Below are 17,136 nucleotides of genomic sequence, written 5' to 3'. Positions count from 1 at the left end.
AACAACTGTTTGTCAGGCTTAGTTTTCATCAAACATTTCATGGAAGTTGACGGATGTCTATTTTAACATGGTCTGGTTAGACAAAACTTTGGGTCTCTTTAAAGGTACTTTGTGAATACTTGTATTAGGCCTATCTCTTATACCATATGGATAGATTTCTATGTGGATGAGCTAAGAGTTTTTTTTTTCAGGAACTTAAATAGGTGTGATATTGATGCTAACTCTCAAGTGGCTAGCTTATCTCAAGGTCATGTGGTTATTACTCAAAAACAGGCTAACATCTACAAATGAACTGCAACCATCAGAAATATTCCATCGTCGGTATGTAAAAAAGGGAATTTTTAATTTAGGGTCAACATTGACATTTTAACATAGAAAGGGGATGATGTCATCTAATCTAACTTTTGTGGCTGATTTGGCTGGTGATCTAGCTTGCTTGCCATTTGCAAATTAGGTTTTTCAGCTCACTTTAAAAAGCAACCAATTTGAGATCTGTGCAATGTAGCTAAGACGCATCTAGCTAGTTAGCCTTAGCTTGCTTGTTCAGCTTTAATTTTTCTCTGTTTATAACAGCTTCAAAACCAGGCTTGGTAACTTTATCCAGATACACATTTTTAGATTTTGGTTGTAATTGAGGTCCTGACGGAAAATAATAATTCATGTGCTCTGGACAAGCAATAAAGAGAAGCTGTTATCTGTAGCAGTAGTAAGTAGGTAAAAACTGAGACCAGTGTCTGACACGGGGTACCGATTTGATGAACCAATCACGCCTCCCTATTTCCTGCACATTCTCTACCTTTTGCATGCAAAACTGTGTCACAGATAACTGAGGTTATACTGTGAGTTTGTCTTTGGTCGTTGTGCATAGTAAAATAGTCAAGTTTCTTTTAAACATCTAATGTGACAAAAGTTAGTGTTTACTTAACGCTGAATGAGACGTGAGACGTCACATCGTTTCTACACAACGCAAGCGAAGAGCTGAGGTCCGCCTCTGGAGCAACAGTGCTTTTACATGTAAGTGAGGGGCGTGGCTTTTGAGGGAGTACAGAGAGGGGGTGAGTGCAGATGGAGCACTGAGGGAATGCTACTTCAAAATCCTGCTAGTTTTCAATAATAACCAATGTTTAACTCACTACAGTGTGCAAACTACACGAAGCTGCCTGTTCACTTAAAACAAGTGTAAATAATGACTTTCTGAACATTTAATGGCAGCCAGAAATGTTTTCTTCCTGTTCTAAACGTGATTTTAAATTATATTGTGTGTGTGTGTGTACACTATATATTTTGGGGACTTTTATGCCTTTACTGAGAGGACAGTGGGTAGAAAATCGGGGAGAAACTGTGGGGAACAACAGGCTGGAGTAGCTACAGGTTGTACACTAACCCCGACTGCCCATCTGGAGGACTATACAGCTTCTATACATCTACTGTATGCCCACCCCAATCACAAGTCCATTGGGCATATTGAGCTATTATTGTGGCTAAATTATTTTAAAAATATGTACACAGATCCACAAATGCGCACTGATCTGCAAATACACCACTTGCAAAATGTTGACTGATTTAATAACAATGGAAAGTTTGCTAGTTTGCTGTTTGTCCTGAAAATGCTATTTTGATTTATAGATATAAATATAGCCATCCTACACACCTTCATTGTGGTCAGTGTGTTTCTAAGCTGCTGTCACAGCATCTCTTTATGTCCTGACATGAAAAGTGGAATTTATCATTTATTCATGTTCCCAGAGCAGAGACAGATGGTCTGACTGTTAGTGTGATGTCATCTGTCATTAAAACATTACTGTAATCACACACTCACACACCTAAATATCTCCAGGGATGAATGAAGCTGCACTGAGGGAGAATAGCAGGTACAGAAAAACAGAGTGAGTACAGTGAATTGTTTGATTTTTTTTTTTTAAATGCAAACTCAAAACACAAGATGAGAAAAAAAGGCCTATAGCCAAATAGTTGTTATAATAGCAACTTCAAATAAAGATAAGCAAATAACTAAATGTTAATTCAGAATACATGAAATAATATATTATAATTACTTTTTAAACTAAAATATTGTGTGCAAAATTATCTTGTTTGCATCTAATGTTATATAATTTGTGCGCACAATCCAAACGTGGAAAAGTTTTTATATTATAACTCTTTGGGACAGTAGGGGCTCCCGATATTTTCATATTTTCACATTTTTATGTATGCAAATGTATCCTTTTGAAACTATTCATAGTGTAAAATTGTGATTTGAAAAGTAAACTAAGACTTTCTAAAAGAATCTATAAATTAAGAACACTTAATGGAAAAACCAGTACAATAAATTAACTCACATTTTTTTATGCAAAGCATTTCTTGCAAGCAAAGTTAATTGTAGTCACTTTGAGGTTTCCATGTAGCCAGCCAAAATGTTGCCCTTAACCAGCTGAACAAGTTGTCCCACCATTGTTCTAGTATCAGAGTTAAAAAACAGAGGCGATAAAAGGCGAGGTGGGATCTCTGGCAAAACAGCATTGTGCATCTGTGATGCTTTGTAGAAAGTCTACGACACTTGATTTATTAAAAATGTGTGAAGATACTGTTAGGAACCAGAACTTCATTTTCTTTGTAAGAACATTTTATTTATTGTCTTGCAAGCAAAAAATTAGCATCCAGATACATATTGCAGTTTAACATGGGTATATCTTGCTAATCTAGCTAGATAACTGTTAGCTAATAACTTAGACTAGCCTATGGCTCCCCTTAAAGTCTTTAGTCCAAAAAAGGTTTCTTCTTGCTGCAGAGGAAAACTCCTTAAATAAGTAGTCCAAAACCAAGAGCATCATGGTGGCTATGTCCACTTTTGGAAGTGTTATCTGAAACAGTTCAATGCAGTACTAGTGCTCTTAATAAAAAATGTAGGAGGTGGGGATGATGGAGTGATAATTATTGATGAAGAAATCAGACAGGAAATAACAAGAACTAAGGAGTCCACTGTTACTGGCACGGTGTGGGTGTGAGTATTGTGTGTGTCTTTGTGCGTGTGGGCCTGTTGCGGTGTAGTGTTTCAGTGGTCATAAAGTACAGGAAAGAGCTCGGTAAGTACAGATGAACTTTGTATGTCAGACCTGATTAAACATTAAGCTAATGGTGATCTGGATCGAGTCCAAATGTTTCCCATGATGCTCAGGGACCAACACAAGCAATAAATTGTCTGTGTCAGTTGACTGCACTTCATTGCCAAAAGTAGGTGGACAGCTGAGCACATTTGTAAGAGCACACGCTTTACATTTGGTAGTCATACTGTGTTCATTACCAGCATCCTTGTCACTGCTCTTAATGTTTCTTTGCATATAAATCCTGCTGTGCAAAGATGTTCTTACAGTTCTTGTTCACGTTTGCAGGAGCTAACCCCGACATGAGCAGATGCATAGTTTCCCTCTAATACCAGATATGACCAGAATACACACAAAATGATAAACTTATCCAACATTAACTATCAAGCCATCATGGGGTGTATTGCTTTTATTGTGATATGGCCCCATTGGCTCCTTCTGACATCCTGTGTTTTCCATAGAGAAACAGATTTTTTTAACATAAACTTTATAAAAACATGGGCATAGTATGTGTAATGTCACTGGTCGGTTTTGGAATTGGAGTTTTGAAGCCCATTGAACGCAGTTCCACTATTATGTTGTCTCACTATAACTTCCAGTCAACTTCAAAACAAAATTAAAAGAATCCAAAAAGATTAATATTAAAGGCATTCACACCCCAAAGGCCAATGAAGGTGCAACTATTCAAATGAAAACTGTTTTTTTTTTTTCTTTTATCAGGCTGCAATCACAATCGAGTTTCTTCTTGCATGAATACTTTGAATTTTTGCCTGTTTTTTTTTTTTTTTTTACTTTGACTTTAAATTTTTAAAAAACAAGGCATGATGGGAAATCACTGGTTGCTGATATTACTGAAATTGATTAGCTTTGTTTTTTTTAGCTAGCAATGTTTGCTGTTTGCTAGCTAATAGGTCAACTTAGTAAGGGATCATTTCATTGACAAGAAAATGTGGATACCTAAAATCTGTTTTCAGGTTGTATTGTAGACAGATAAACAGTATAAAAAGGCAGCTACACAAAACTTGTGTTGTGATTGAACATTTTTTCATTGATTTTAAGTTTATCTGATACTGTAGGATTTTACTTTTTTGGGAGATACTCACACTGTACTACATGTGATGCCTAACACAGTCCAATGCCATTTTGTATTTAATCATTTAGTAAACATAGAATGGATTTGATGGAGTTGTGATCATACAGAATTTATGGATCTGATATACACCAAACTTTTGCTCAGGAGACCAAGGTTTAAGTCAAATTATTTTAGGCAATGAAAGATTTTAAACAAATAGTGTACAAAGTATTCTGTTTTATCTTTTCACAACAAAGTTTCTCTGTAAAACCTAATGAAGAATTTGTGGTGCCTTAATAACACAACCCCTCACATTTTTTAAACATACAACATGCCCAGATATGGTTGTTTCAAAGGCTTTAACAAAAAAAAACTAAACACAGTCCACATCAAACCAGTTACAGTGAATTGATGTTATGAACGTACCTATCCAAAGCTCCTCTTTTGAGTTGAAGAATGGTTACTTCTGTCACCAAAAAAACTATATGTAAAATCCTATAATACAGTTCTGTTATCCCAAAAGATTAGTGATAAAAAACATTAAAATTAAGAAGTCATAGGAGATTACATGAGACATTTTGGGAAATTTGGAATTGACATTCCTTTCGCTCAAGAATAGTAATCCCTTGTTTATCAGTATACACGTTGAAGATGTTTTGGTGTCCATGCAGGACCGGTTTTTGACTATAAAAAATCTTTTCTACACCAAATATTGACCCTTAAGCCATAGGAGACTTTAGTCACCACTTACAATAAGATTAAACATTGACAAAAGTATTCAATGTTAAAAAAGAGTCCTCTTTCAAAATTGGTGCAATGCATCATGTTGAGTGATGTAAAGAAGAATTTGCCTAAAGTTATGTATTTGATCAAAAATACCCACAACCATGCTGTCCCTAAAAAAATTATAACACCAAACATTTTCCTCCTTTTTATTGTAAACTATTTTTTTCTGATTATACTTATGAGCTTCCCAAACTTACATTTTGGAATTTTGGGGCTTGTAAATGTGCGATATTAGTACTGTGGGTACTTTCTTCTTAAGTCTCTCCTCAGACATTTGACCCAGGACCGATCAATGACTTTACAATCTTTTCAAAGTTTCTTTTTTTTTTTTTTTTAGTTTTAGTTGCATTCATATATTTTTCATTAACATTTAGATATTTTTCATCTGGACTTTATTATCTCTTGATGTCTATGCTTCACATTAAGTATCATATTTGTTTACATTTCAGTCCTCCTTGTAGACATCCGCTTCCCCGGTGCAAATATCTAATGATAAAAAAAATGTTGAAGTGTAAAGTCGGATTTTTATTGTGTAAGCTTTACCGAGCATCTGATGATGAAGATGATGATAATGACGAAGAGTGGTGAGAAAAACGGCAACAAGTTGCTGAAAAAAAAGAGAAACCCTGAACAAGAGGGAGCGTTTGATTTGGATCCCGGAGCAGCTGACAGCTTGTCTCCTCTTAGCCGATGATGATCATTAAAAGGCTTTTTAAAGGAGGATTATTAACGTCTGTCCGGCCAGCATGAATACTGATGAGGCTGCAGCACAGCGCTAATCACGTTAACGGAACAATATTAGTGTGCCATTTGGGCTCATTCCCACCACCCCCTCCTCCTCCTTATTTCTTTTCTTCTGCTTTCACCTCCCTCCATCCTCAGCTCACCCGCAGGACTCTCTCTCCTCCTTTCTTTCTGTCTGTGTCCTCCTCTCTCCTGTTGTCCTCTTGTATTTACGCGTGCCAGTCACCTGCCTCTCCCTCCGCCTCCTGACTTCCCGTCGTCTTTTCGGGGCTAAAGTGGTTTCTTATTGGCCGTATGGAGCGAGTATAAAGGCGGAGAGGACACCGGGACACACTCACTGAAGAGCTTTTTGTTGTAAAAAGCTCATTAAAGCGTGTCCTCCTTCAATAAAGACGCGACTCTCCATTAATAAACTCCCGCTCGGCCCGCGTGCGTAGCGGCTTCAGCCAAACTCTCCTCCTCTCCTCCAAAAGAAAGAAAGAGGCAGAAAAGAAAAAGAAAATCCAGCGTTCATTGAGTCAAATCAATTGAAAACCATTTGCAAATCCGCCATTATTTTAGGATTTTCTCTCCTTTTCTTCTCCCCTGTCTCTTGGGACAAAAGCGCGCAGCCTCCGTGTTTGGCACGGAGCCGTTACGCACGGAGCTCCGGGGAGCCTGACGGGGAAGAGCCGGGGTGGAAGCCCCGGGGGAAAGAGCGGAAAGCCGGCAAAAACAAACGCTGAACCGCCAGAAGTTTCGATGGAGCGAAGAAAGCTCACAAAAGAAAATGTAACGCTTTAAATTAATCAGGAGTTAAATATGGCAAAAGTTAATACATAGTCTTCTAAATACTACAATACAATAGGCTATATCTGTTTGTACGTTTTATTTTCTACAATTGCTATTTATGTATTCTATGTTTACTCAGTATAATGTATAATTGAATATAGGAATAACAAAGGGAATAAATGAGAAAAGAGAGCAGATGAGAATCCAATCTGAGACAATAAATATAAATACACTGACATTTTAATGTCAATTATGTAATGAATTAAGTCATCTCTCACTGCAGGTGACAGTCAGACAGAATGTTTGTCCATCGGTCAAGCATCAACAGGTAGAGTTAGTTTGCGTCTTTTCTTTACATCAGAAGCATGCAGATAAGTGTCTGATACAGCAGACACATGATAAATATACCACTACAAATAACAACACATTTGGCCTACCAGGACAGATTCAGACATTACCAACAATGTTCTACCCATGTCTGTTTTGTGATAATATCACATCAGAAAATACACAAGGAAGCAAAAGTGCAAATGTGTGTAAACATGTATTGTAAAGGCTATGCTTACTTTCAGTGAAAGCTAATTCAGATGCCATCATGAAGAAGGATATGTGTTTTTTCTTTAAATGCTCTTTTAAGTGTCACTCTCCTTTCGGCCACATTTACATTCTCCATTTAAAATCGAATTAAATTCAATCTGGTGTTTCAACTGACAGACTGATGACAATAGGACTTTATGTATGCGTGTGTGCGCGCTTGTGTGTGTGTCTCGCACTCATGAGTGTCAACAATAAATGTTTAAAAGCTCATAAATACAGATCAGAGTGAAGAAGAGAATAATGATCGTGTGGAGAGACGACGATAGGAGAAGGCTGAATAGAGGGATGAAGAAAGCAGCTGTTGTCTTGGTAATCTCTCCTCTAATCTGTTTTCCTGCTCTGTCACTCACACTGCTGCACTCCTCCTCCTCTCCTTCTCCCTTCAGCTCACATTCCACTGCTTCAGAATCAACTTTTAACCCTTTTAAATATTGTAAAAAAAACCCAATGCTATCGTGCAGTTTAAGAACTGACACTAAAAGTTATCTAATGCAAGTTAAAGTCCTGCAGTAACTTAAGCAGATACTAAAGCGTTAGCAGTGAAGTGGATCTGTCCATGTTTAACATGTCTGATGGGTTTGGATTTGATTACTGCTTATAATTATGTTTAGGTTTAATATTAACTGCCATACTAATGTGCTACAGATATACCCTTTAAACTCTAATCTTTAGCCATGCACATGATCTATAAGATCATCGTCTCATGCGTTGCTTTATATGACAACTGCTCGTTACAGTTCAGGAGGGTTTAAACAAATGTTTTAGTTTAAGTTGAATACTTTTGCCCGAATATATGCATATAAAAGGAACTCAATGATCACAAACATTTCAAATCATCATACTTGGAGAGTTATGATTTTTAGACTGGAATCAGGTGAAAAAAACAATAGTTAGATGATGTAGTGGAAAAGAAATTTTGACCTCCCAGTCGGTAACAATGTTTGAGCATATTCCAACATTGCCACGATAATGTGAGTATTTTTGTTTTATCCTACTCATCTAACTTGAATTGATGTGACATCCTCTGAACCTTAAAGTCACTAAAAAACATAACCCCTCTGTTCCTCCTCGTCCGCAAGGCTCATCACAGAGCTGACTTATTAAGATATAAGAAAGAGAAAGAGCTCCGTGAAGTCTGTATCAGGAGGAACCAACAGTTCATATGGACATTGCGCTCTTGATTGAACATAAACACTGACATTTCCTTTTTATTATTAGTTTGAGTTGAGCTGTTCTTTGTTTTGTCTTTTGTCTTTCCTTTTTACTGCAGAAAACATTTAAAGTTGCAGTAAAACAATAAAGATGTTGGGGATCCATGCAGGTAGGTCCAGGGAGGATTAGAGCAAAGACTACTTTAAAGCTCCTGAAGTTTTAGGTGGTGTTGTATTTAACCCCACCTGTGAACGAAGTGAAAACCTCTTCTGTATGCTCATCGTTTACATGTGTAAGTTGTGTTTTCTGATGAAAAGCTCTTCCTTCTTTGTTGGCATGTTCAAATTGTAAAATGGCTGTTTTGGCAGAGTTCTGTTAATCACCTCTTCTGAAACCCAGAGTGTGGCAGATTTCACCAACAAATAAAATAAGATAGAAGTGGTGAATGTTATCACTGATGGTCTCCATGGCTTTTATAGGTTATAAATATGCATTGATATTTATTTCATTCTGTTTCATATCCAGCAAAAACCTCCTCACAGGAGCTTTAACACAAGCATTGCATTATGTGCTATTTATACTAGATCTTATAGCCTCCTTTGTCTCCTCTACAGTGATTATTTTGAATATATTTTGTCAACTATTCAAAGTAGCAATTTAAAATATATTCTACATAATTCTAACTCTATGTTTTGATGTTTAATACTGTAATTACAATACATGTGTAGGCTACTTTAACTGGCTGATAGACTTCTACATTTTGGTCTGACTACTCCTTTTAAATGTAAACATTCTGACCTCACGTTGTAACTTTTTATACTGGAACCATCTCACATATTCTGATTTTCCTTGGGGGTTTTTTTGCCGAAGAGCAAATACAAACATTATAAACCGCGACGACTCTATGTCTGCTGGTCTCAGGTCTGTTTTTTGTTTTCTTATTAAGTCCTAATTGAGTGTCTCTAAGGTGTCATGAGCCTGAGCTAAATGGAGCAAACGGCGCAGACGCACATACACGCACATACATTCACACACTGCTCCTCCTCTCTTTATAGAGATGTAGGAGGAGGTGAGTCTATAAAGACCCCTCGCCCTCTCTGTAAGCTTTATTTCAGCTCGTCAGAACTTCAGTTAGCACTTTATTATTTTCATGATTTAAACTTGTCCTTTTTAAAGAATAGAAAAAAAACCATTTAACTTGCAGCCACATTAACCTCAGATTGCTTTATTTTAAGGTCTAAAGAACAAGTGAAGTTTTTATTGCAGAATATCCCTTTTTTAGGACTTTTAAAACTTAAGTTCTCCTGGTGCTCCAGCTCCAGTTTCTTCTCCTGCCCCGGTTCTTTTTCTCCTGGTCCCCACCATGGGCTCCGTTCTGCCCGGCTCCTCTCTGGGCCTGAAGCCGGGCTTTAAGCCGCAGCAGCAGCCGCTCTCTCTGGCGGACATCATCACCTCGGACATCCTGCACAGTTTCCTGTACGGCCGCTGGAGACACGTGCTCGGCGAGCAGCATCACCACCACACGCCCCACCAGCATCACCTGCAGCACGAGGACCGCACCGCCCCGAGCGCGAGCCCCAAGACCGCGTTTACTGCTGAAGTGCTCGCGCAGTCCTTCTCCGGAGGCAAGTGACGTTCAATCGAATTATAATCTCTCCTGCGAGGATCAACGTCTTGTTTATTTTAAGTTGCATACTTTAGCCTATACGTTTTCACAACTTTCCTTAAACACATCTATCAGATGAAAGTCTTTGTTTCTGTCTTGAAAGAATCAGAATAAAGTCATCGTGAACCCTCAATCATAGGCCTATATTTAAAAACAGGGTTGCAGTATGGATTATGGTCTAATGCATTTGCTTTTGATGCGGATCTTTTTATGTATTTTGATTTAAGGTAATGTTGGATTTAGTGAAATCAGCCTGAAATATCTTATTTCAAGAAGCTTTCAATTATTTTTTTAAATCACAGATTATGACACAGATTATTCACATTTGGTAAAATTTTTAAGTCATTCTACTTTGATTAAGAGCCTTTAGTTTCGATATACAGTGACTCATCCATTTCTTTTGGAGGCTGTGTGTATAGTCGAACAGAACGGATCAAGTTTAAGAGATTGAAAATTGATTAGATAATATTTAATGTGCTGTAGCTTCATAAGAAACTTTTATTTAAGTAGCCTATATTGCTCAAGGCTGACAATCAACCTTAATCATAGCTGATCAAACTCTTTGAACGCCGTGAAACAGACGATCACAGGGTCTTTCCACATGCGCGCAGCGCCAGCAAATCTCCACACACTCATTCAAATTAATTCAATCAACTCACAGTTTACCAAAACCGGCTTTTGGTTACTATGACATTTCTTAACTGTCGCTGATGATGATAAATGATTTTAGCATTTTATGTCCATTATTAGGAGCTCCAGTGGAGTTTAACGCCTTTTTGAAAAGTTTTTTTTGTTTGTTTGGGTTTTTGTTTTTGTTTTTTTCCAACAATTTTATGTGAAATTCGTTTTCGTTTTTGCTAAAATTCGTTTGGAACAATTTCAGAGAGTCCGCGAGAGCTCGAACCCGCTCCTCGTCTGATCCTCCCGCTTCATTTTAAACGGATTATTTCTGCAGGAATTTAAATCCGGTTTTCTGCGTCGTGTGAACACAACCCGCTGCACATTTCTTCACTCCTGATGGCATTTATGAGATTTTTCTTTTCTCCTTCTCTAGTTTTTAATGCGGATCAACTTGCTGCACTCTTATCTCCATTTAAATCTCTGCTCTCCTAAATGTCACGAGCTGTTTCACGCTTCATCGTGAGCGTGAAACACTCTCTGACATCTCTCACTTTTTAAACTTGTATTCCATTCGTCTCTGTTTTACTTATCCAGTCCGGAGTTTCGACCTTTCATTGATTGTCAATGCTCAAAGGGAGATTTCTTTGCATAAAATCTTTCTACTTTCTGGTTCCTTAAAACCATCTTGAACAAAGATTTGTGGTCTTTGGCTCAGCGAACAGCAGGGGACTTGGGCAGACATAATGCCTCTAGTCAGGGAGAAAAATGCGCATTTAACCTTATTAATTTGTCTTTGTCAATGCTGCATGTTTGATCATTTTCCTACTTATTTGACTGTTCATGGGAAACTTCATTATTTTAGCCTGATCATCGCGTTATTTTCTTATCAAACTCGTCTGTCTTTGCTTTTATGTTAAACAGGCAAATATTTAATGAGATTCAATAAAGGCATTTTTGTTGTTGTTTTTGTTTAAAAAGTCTACAAAATTAACTTAACTTTTAATTAACTTTAATTTATGTATTTTATGTTTAGAGGTGCAGAAGTTGTCCAGTCTGGTTTTGCCCAGCGAGGTGATCATCGCTCAGAGTTCAGTCCCAGGTAAAAAAAAAATAAAAATCCTGCATGTATTTTAAATGTCTTTGTTTCTTACATTGCTTTCTATGTCTTCTTTACTGAGCATGTTCAAACTGTTCAACTTGATCATAGCCATAGAGAAAAAGAATAATAAGTTTGGCTTTATTCAACATTAGCCTATATTTTAAATATTTCTATATGCGCTGATCTAGACTATTTGTCCCAATTAAGATACAATTGTCAAATTAGATAATTAAAAGTTTTATTTATATCCTTTAAATTAATTTCTGGCCTGGATCCTACATTTCCCACCAATTTTCTCCTCCAAGCTAAGAACAAACTGAAGGACAAACAACAATTAAATCAAACCCGAAGAAAAGAAAAACAGATGTGACTTCATATCACACAGCCTCTTATAGGCTTAAATATTGAGTCTTATTTACTGTGTTATGTCAGCTAAGTGTATTGTATAACAAGCTCCAGTGCATTTTGAGTTTAATATTCACATAATGATACCCCTGAAGTAACCGTATTTTGTGTCTTTATTATGTTGCAGGTGAAGGTTTGGGAATTTTCTCAAAAACATGGATCAAAGCGGGAACAGAGATGGGACCATTCACCGGACGCCTGATCTCCCCTGAACATATCGACCTGTATAAGAACAACAACCTTATGTGGGAGGTGAGCAGTCCTAACTGTGATTTATATTCCCAACATTTACATTTGGCTTTCAGACATTTTGCTATGCCTTTGTAATCTAGGAGCTAGGTCTTCACTGAAGTTGAAGATCACTAGCTATCAGTGAAACAAGTAAAAACAATCCATGTATTTTTTAGCTTTCAGCCTGAGTCTGTTTGTTTTCAATCCTGTATCTCTACAAAATTTGTGTTGCCGAAAAAGTTACTTACAACTGCCATCTATCTTCATCGTCAGTGTTATTAAAAGATCCAACAACAAAATGAATGGCTGGCTTTTTGAACTGGCTGAGTGAATGACTTTCAACAAACACACTTAACCAAAAACTTTAGACAGAGCCTTTAACTTGATCTACTATAAGTGATTATTAGTGACCCTATGATATAAAGTCGCTCACTGGTTTTGGTTGTTTGTTTAATGTAAAGTCTCATAAACAACCACCCATCAACCAGAGGGCTGTGTATTTTAAACTTGATGTGATGTATGACATGATTTGTCCCCCCTTACCTCAGGTGTTTAACGAGGATGGCACGGTTCGGTATTTCATCGATGCGAGTCAGGAGGATCAGAGGAGCTGGATGACGTACATAAAGTGTGCGAGGAACGAGCAGGAGCAGAACCTGGAGGTGGTTCAGATTGGCAGCAGCATCTTTTACAAGGCTGTGGAGGTCAGTAAATGAAATCATTTCTGTATGCAGACACAACATGTATGATCTTAATTTATTGGCAACTACTTGGTTTTAACTTTATAGATCTGAAAACTCTTGTTTTGAAAAGTTCTGTCAGAAAACTAGAGGAAACAAGCTGAAGGAAACATTTTTTAAATAAAACAAATTAGTGCTCCAGCAGTCCAAATTGAAGAAAAGATCAGGTGTGTGCTGCCCTCTGCTGGCTCAAAGATCAGAGATTTTAAAAAAACCCCAGCTCTTGTCCTCCTCTGTCTCTTACAGTTTAACTGAAATGCATTTTATTTAAAGGCGCCTTTCAAAACACTCAAAGCAGAGATAAAAACAGCAATGTAACAATTACATTTATAACATTAACATTAAAAAGACAAATTACAGGATGTAATGGATTTATGAGACTAGAAGGGGATGATCAGACTGAATATGCCAGTTTAAAAAATATGTGTTTTGACATGAGAAAAATGGAGAGAGAGAGTCAATATTGCGGAAGTGAGGTGGGAGGGAGTTCCAGAGGTGGGGAGCAGATCAAGTAAAAGCTCTGGGCCCATGGGGGAGAGGCGTGAAGGTGGTACTGTGAGTTGAAGGGAGGAAGAAGACTTGAGAGTGCGTATGGTTGAGTTGATGTGCAGGAGTTACAAAGGGGCGAGGTTATGGATGGCCCTCGGAGCAAAATTTTGAAGTTGCTGCGAAATTTAACCGGGAGCCAATTGAAGTTGCTGAAGGACAAGAGTGATGTGGTTAACAGAGATGATGCGAGCTGCAGAGTTCTGGACCAGTTAAAGTTTATAGATGGACTTGAGACGGAGACCAAAGAGAAGGGAGTTGAAGTCAATGTGGGATGTAACCAGGGTGTTGATGAGGATGGCGGTACTGTTGGAAGTGAGGGACGGGCGGAGGTAATTAATATTCCGGAAATGAAAATATGCAGACCGGGTAACATTATTGATGTGAGCTTGGAATGATAGTGTGCTGTCAGGGATGACGCCCAGGCTCTTAACCTGATGGGAGGGAGAGATTGTGGAGTGATCAATGGGAAGTGAAAAGCTGTCAAGTTTTGAAATTGTGGATTTGGTGCTGATGAGGAGAAGCTCAGTTTTGTCACTGTTTAAAGAAGTTGCAGGAGAACCAGGATTTTATTTCTTGTAGGCAATCAGTCAGGGAGGTGGGCAGGAGGGAGAAGGTGGGTTTGATGGACAGGTAGAGCTGGGTGTCATCTGCATAGAAATAGGACTGGATGTTATACTTACGGAAGATATGGCCAAGAGGAAGGAGGTAGATAATGAACTGAAGGCGGCCCAAGACAGAACCCTGAGGAACACCTGTAGTGACTGGAAATGTAGGAGTGTTTAAGCACAGAGTTCAATCTCCCAGATAAATATTTCTAAAGATGACGTTGTTTAATTGTTGATTTTTTATTTATTTATTTATTTGACAAAAGCATACTTCCTCGAGACATATGACTCACATCTTTTTGTTCTCCTCAGACAATCCCTCCAGATCAGGAGTTGCTGGTCTGGTATGGAAACTCCCACAACACCTTTCTTGGAATCCCTGGAATTCCAGGAGGAGATGAAGAACAAAGCAAGAAGAGCAAAAGTGGTAAATAATATTCATTATTGATACAGAATTCTTATTAAAAATATTGATAATAATGCATGCAACTTCTATGGTGCTTTTCAAAGTACTCAAAGAGGCCTAACAAAGGATAGTAGAGTGAAGAATTGTATTTTCGGTCTGAAATCAGTAAAAAGTAAGGTATGTCATCAGATTTGCCCTTTACAAAAAAGATAAAGTGCTAATAATTAAATACCACAATTTTTTTTAAACTGAAAAAAATCTTTATTTAGACTGTTATTATTGTTTGTTTTGTTTTTTTAACTAAAACTGTGTCTATATTTAAAAATAAGAGTGAAAAGATTTTGAGTTTTGAAAAAGAAAATCCATACTCAAAATGTTATCCTTGTGTCTTTTTTTAAAAATCGAATGAAAACGTAAAAGTCTCACTTATAATATTTCATTTGGAAATCTAAATTTTGCATTGGGAATAACAAATGTTACGGTCATTATTGTGAGTTAAGGGCACAACCCTTAATAAAATAATAAATGCATCACTTTATTTGCAGATCAGAAAATGTTAATCTTTTAATTTAAAAAAATAAACAGACTAACACAATCCTCCTTCTCTTCCTCCTCCCAGATGAGTTCCATACCTGTGAAGGCTCCTCTTCTACCTCCTCCTCTTCATCCTCCTCCTCCTCTTCGTCCTCCTCTAGTTTGGGTCGTATGCGCTGTGTGATATGCCACCGTGGATTCAACTCCCGCAGCAATCTGCGCTCTCATATGCGCATCCACACGCTGGACAAACCTTTCGTCTGCCGCTTTTGCAACCGCCGCTTCAGCCAGTCATCCACATTGAGAAACCATGTGAGGCTGCACACCGGGGAGCGTCCTTACAAGTGCCACGTCTGCCAGTCGGCTTACTCACAGCTGGCCGGGCTGAGGGCACACCAAAAGAGCGCCCGGCATCGGCCCACAGGAGATGGAGGGGCTGCAGGAGGGAGTGTTGTTATCCACTCGGCCCACTCTCCTCCTCACCCACCACAGCTGACAGCCATGCCTCACCCTGCATCACTGGTTCACCATATTCCAACCATGGTGCTGTGAGAAAGGACCACCCATAGACAAAAACACACACACACACACACACACACACACACACACTCACACTCACACTCACACACACACACACTCACACTCACACACACATACACAGATAAACATAAACAAAATATCTGACAGGAAAGCAGACAGGCACTTTTTGTAAACAGGAACAGCAACTTCCATTATGGAGGAACATGCTGAATTGTCTGCTAATTACACTGGTTGTCAGATGAATTGGGCTGCCTTTGCTTTAATATTTTATGCATGTACTCACAAATGTACTGGACCCATACGGATTCATCATTTTCATAGATCATTTGAACGATGCGATAGTGTTAGTGTGTGACTCTATCCTATTATTTCATATAAGTCAAGTATCTTTGAAATGATGGTGTTGTGCATTGGTTTGCATGCAGAGGATTCTCTGTAATGTGGTGTGTTGAACACTAGGAGGTGCTTCAATCAGGGCATTAAGGCTCCTACAGAGGAAACCCCTGAGGCTCTAATGCAGTGGTGTCCAAACTTTTTTCTTGCGGGCCAAAATTGTCGCGTTAGAATCGCTCACGGGCCACAGGGTTTTTTTGTTTGTTTTTTTTAAATATTGGAAGGAACTTTTAGTATTTTGACCACTTCAAAAGATAATGTAAATACACAATAACTAATTGCAGTGGGAAACTGTTGTGTTTTTTTGGAAAGAATAGTCAGGCTTTTACAGGTCTCCCTCGCTAACATGAAAAAGAAAAAAAAGAACGAAATATGCCATCTGATGAGGCCTGGGGCCAAAATCTTCTGATTCTTTGAACAAAGTCAAGGGCCACAAATGGCCCCCGGGCCGCACTTTGGACACCCCTGGTCTAATGCTTCAACCCACTAGAATAACCCTTATTATTATCCATTATGCTAACAGGTTAGCATTTATGATGCTGGGTTAGCAGGCTCCTTGCTAAAAGTGAAATAATACTTCCTGTGTCTGATTTATAGTATAGCATAGTTTTCATCCATACCATGCACTTACAGTATAATTAGCATCTGGAGCATGAGTATACAATTGCATGGTATAAAGGCAAAATATTTACTGTTAGCTACTTGCTAACTTTGCTTCTTACTGATCAATCATTACAAATCATAAAAACACACAGGATTTCTGTAAAGAAGCATATTACTTATTAGAAAGGCAGAGCATGATATTCAAGATATTATATTGTTATTATTATAATTATATTATTAATGTCTGTTGTGATTCAGCTATAAGTTCAGACCCAAATTGGGTCTTTGGCAGGTTATGTTGACAACTGTTAGAAAATATCAGAATCAACACCTTTAATTTTTTGTAAATGTTTTCACTGATTGTTGTTTAAAATATTGCTAAATTATCAGAGTTGTCTGTCAGCTTTTTTGTAAATAAGCTCCAAACTGTCAAAGAGACAAATGTGAATATAAACATAACATATGCCTAATGCCCAGAATATAATTCAACTGTCACTTTATCTCTGTATAAGTATATGTACAAG

General features: G+C 37.9%; 1 protein-coding gene across 1 annotated transcript; it reads left to right on the top strand.

Moving 5' to 3' along the window:
• Nucleotides 1-9,392: 9,392 nt before the first annotated feature.
• Nucleotides 9,393-16,128, top strand: prdm12b (PR domain containing 12b). Its single transcript, XM_079367079.1, has 6 exons — nt 9,393-9,845; nt 11,541-11,606; nt 12,139-12,263; nt 12,791-12,946; nt 14,449-14,563; nt 15,162-16,128. Exons 1-6 carry the CDS (start codon nt 9,584-9,586, stop codon nt 15,626-15,628), a joined length of 1,191 nt encoding a protein of 396 aa, XP_079223205.1. The 5' UTR covers nt 9,393-9,583; the 3' UTR covers nt 15,629-16,128.
• The last annotated feature ends 1,008 nt before the right edge of the window (nt 16,129-17,136 follow it).

The sequence above is a fragment of the Symphodus melops genome (genome assembly GCF_947650265.1).
Source record: "Symphodus melops genome assembly, chromosome: 1".
Taxonomy (NCBI): domain Eukaryota; kingdom Metazoa; phylum Chordata; class Actinopteri; order Labriformes; family Labridae; genus Symphodus; species Symphodus melops.
This window is presented reverse-complemented; position numbering and strand designations above follow the sequence as displayed.

Excerpts from the sequence above, each read along its gene's own strand:
- prdm12b (XM_079367079.1), top strand. The coding sequence starts at position 9,584 with ATGGGCTCCGTTCTGCCCGGCTCCTCTCTGGGCCTGAAGCCGGGCTTT. Across the intron at positions 12,264-12,790 it reads ACAACAACCTTATGTGGGAG|GTGTTTAACGAGGATGGCAC; the intron begins GTGAGCAGTCCT and ends CCCTTACCTCAG. Across the intron at positions 14,564-15,161 it reads AAGCAAGAAGAGCAAAAGTG|ATGAGTTCCATACCTGTGAA; the intron begins GTAAATAATATT and ends TCCTCCTCCCAG.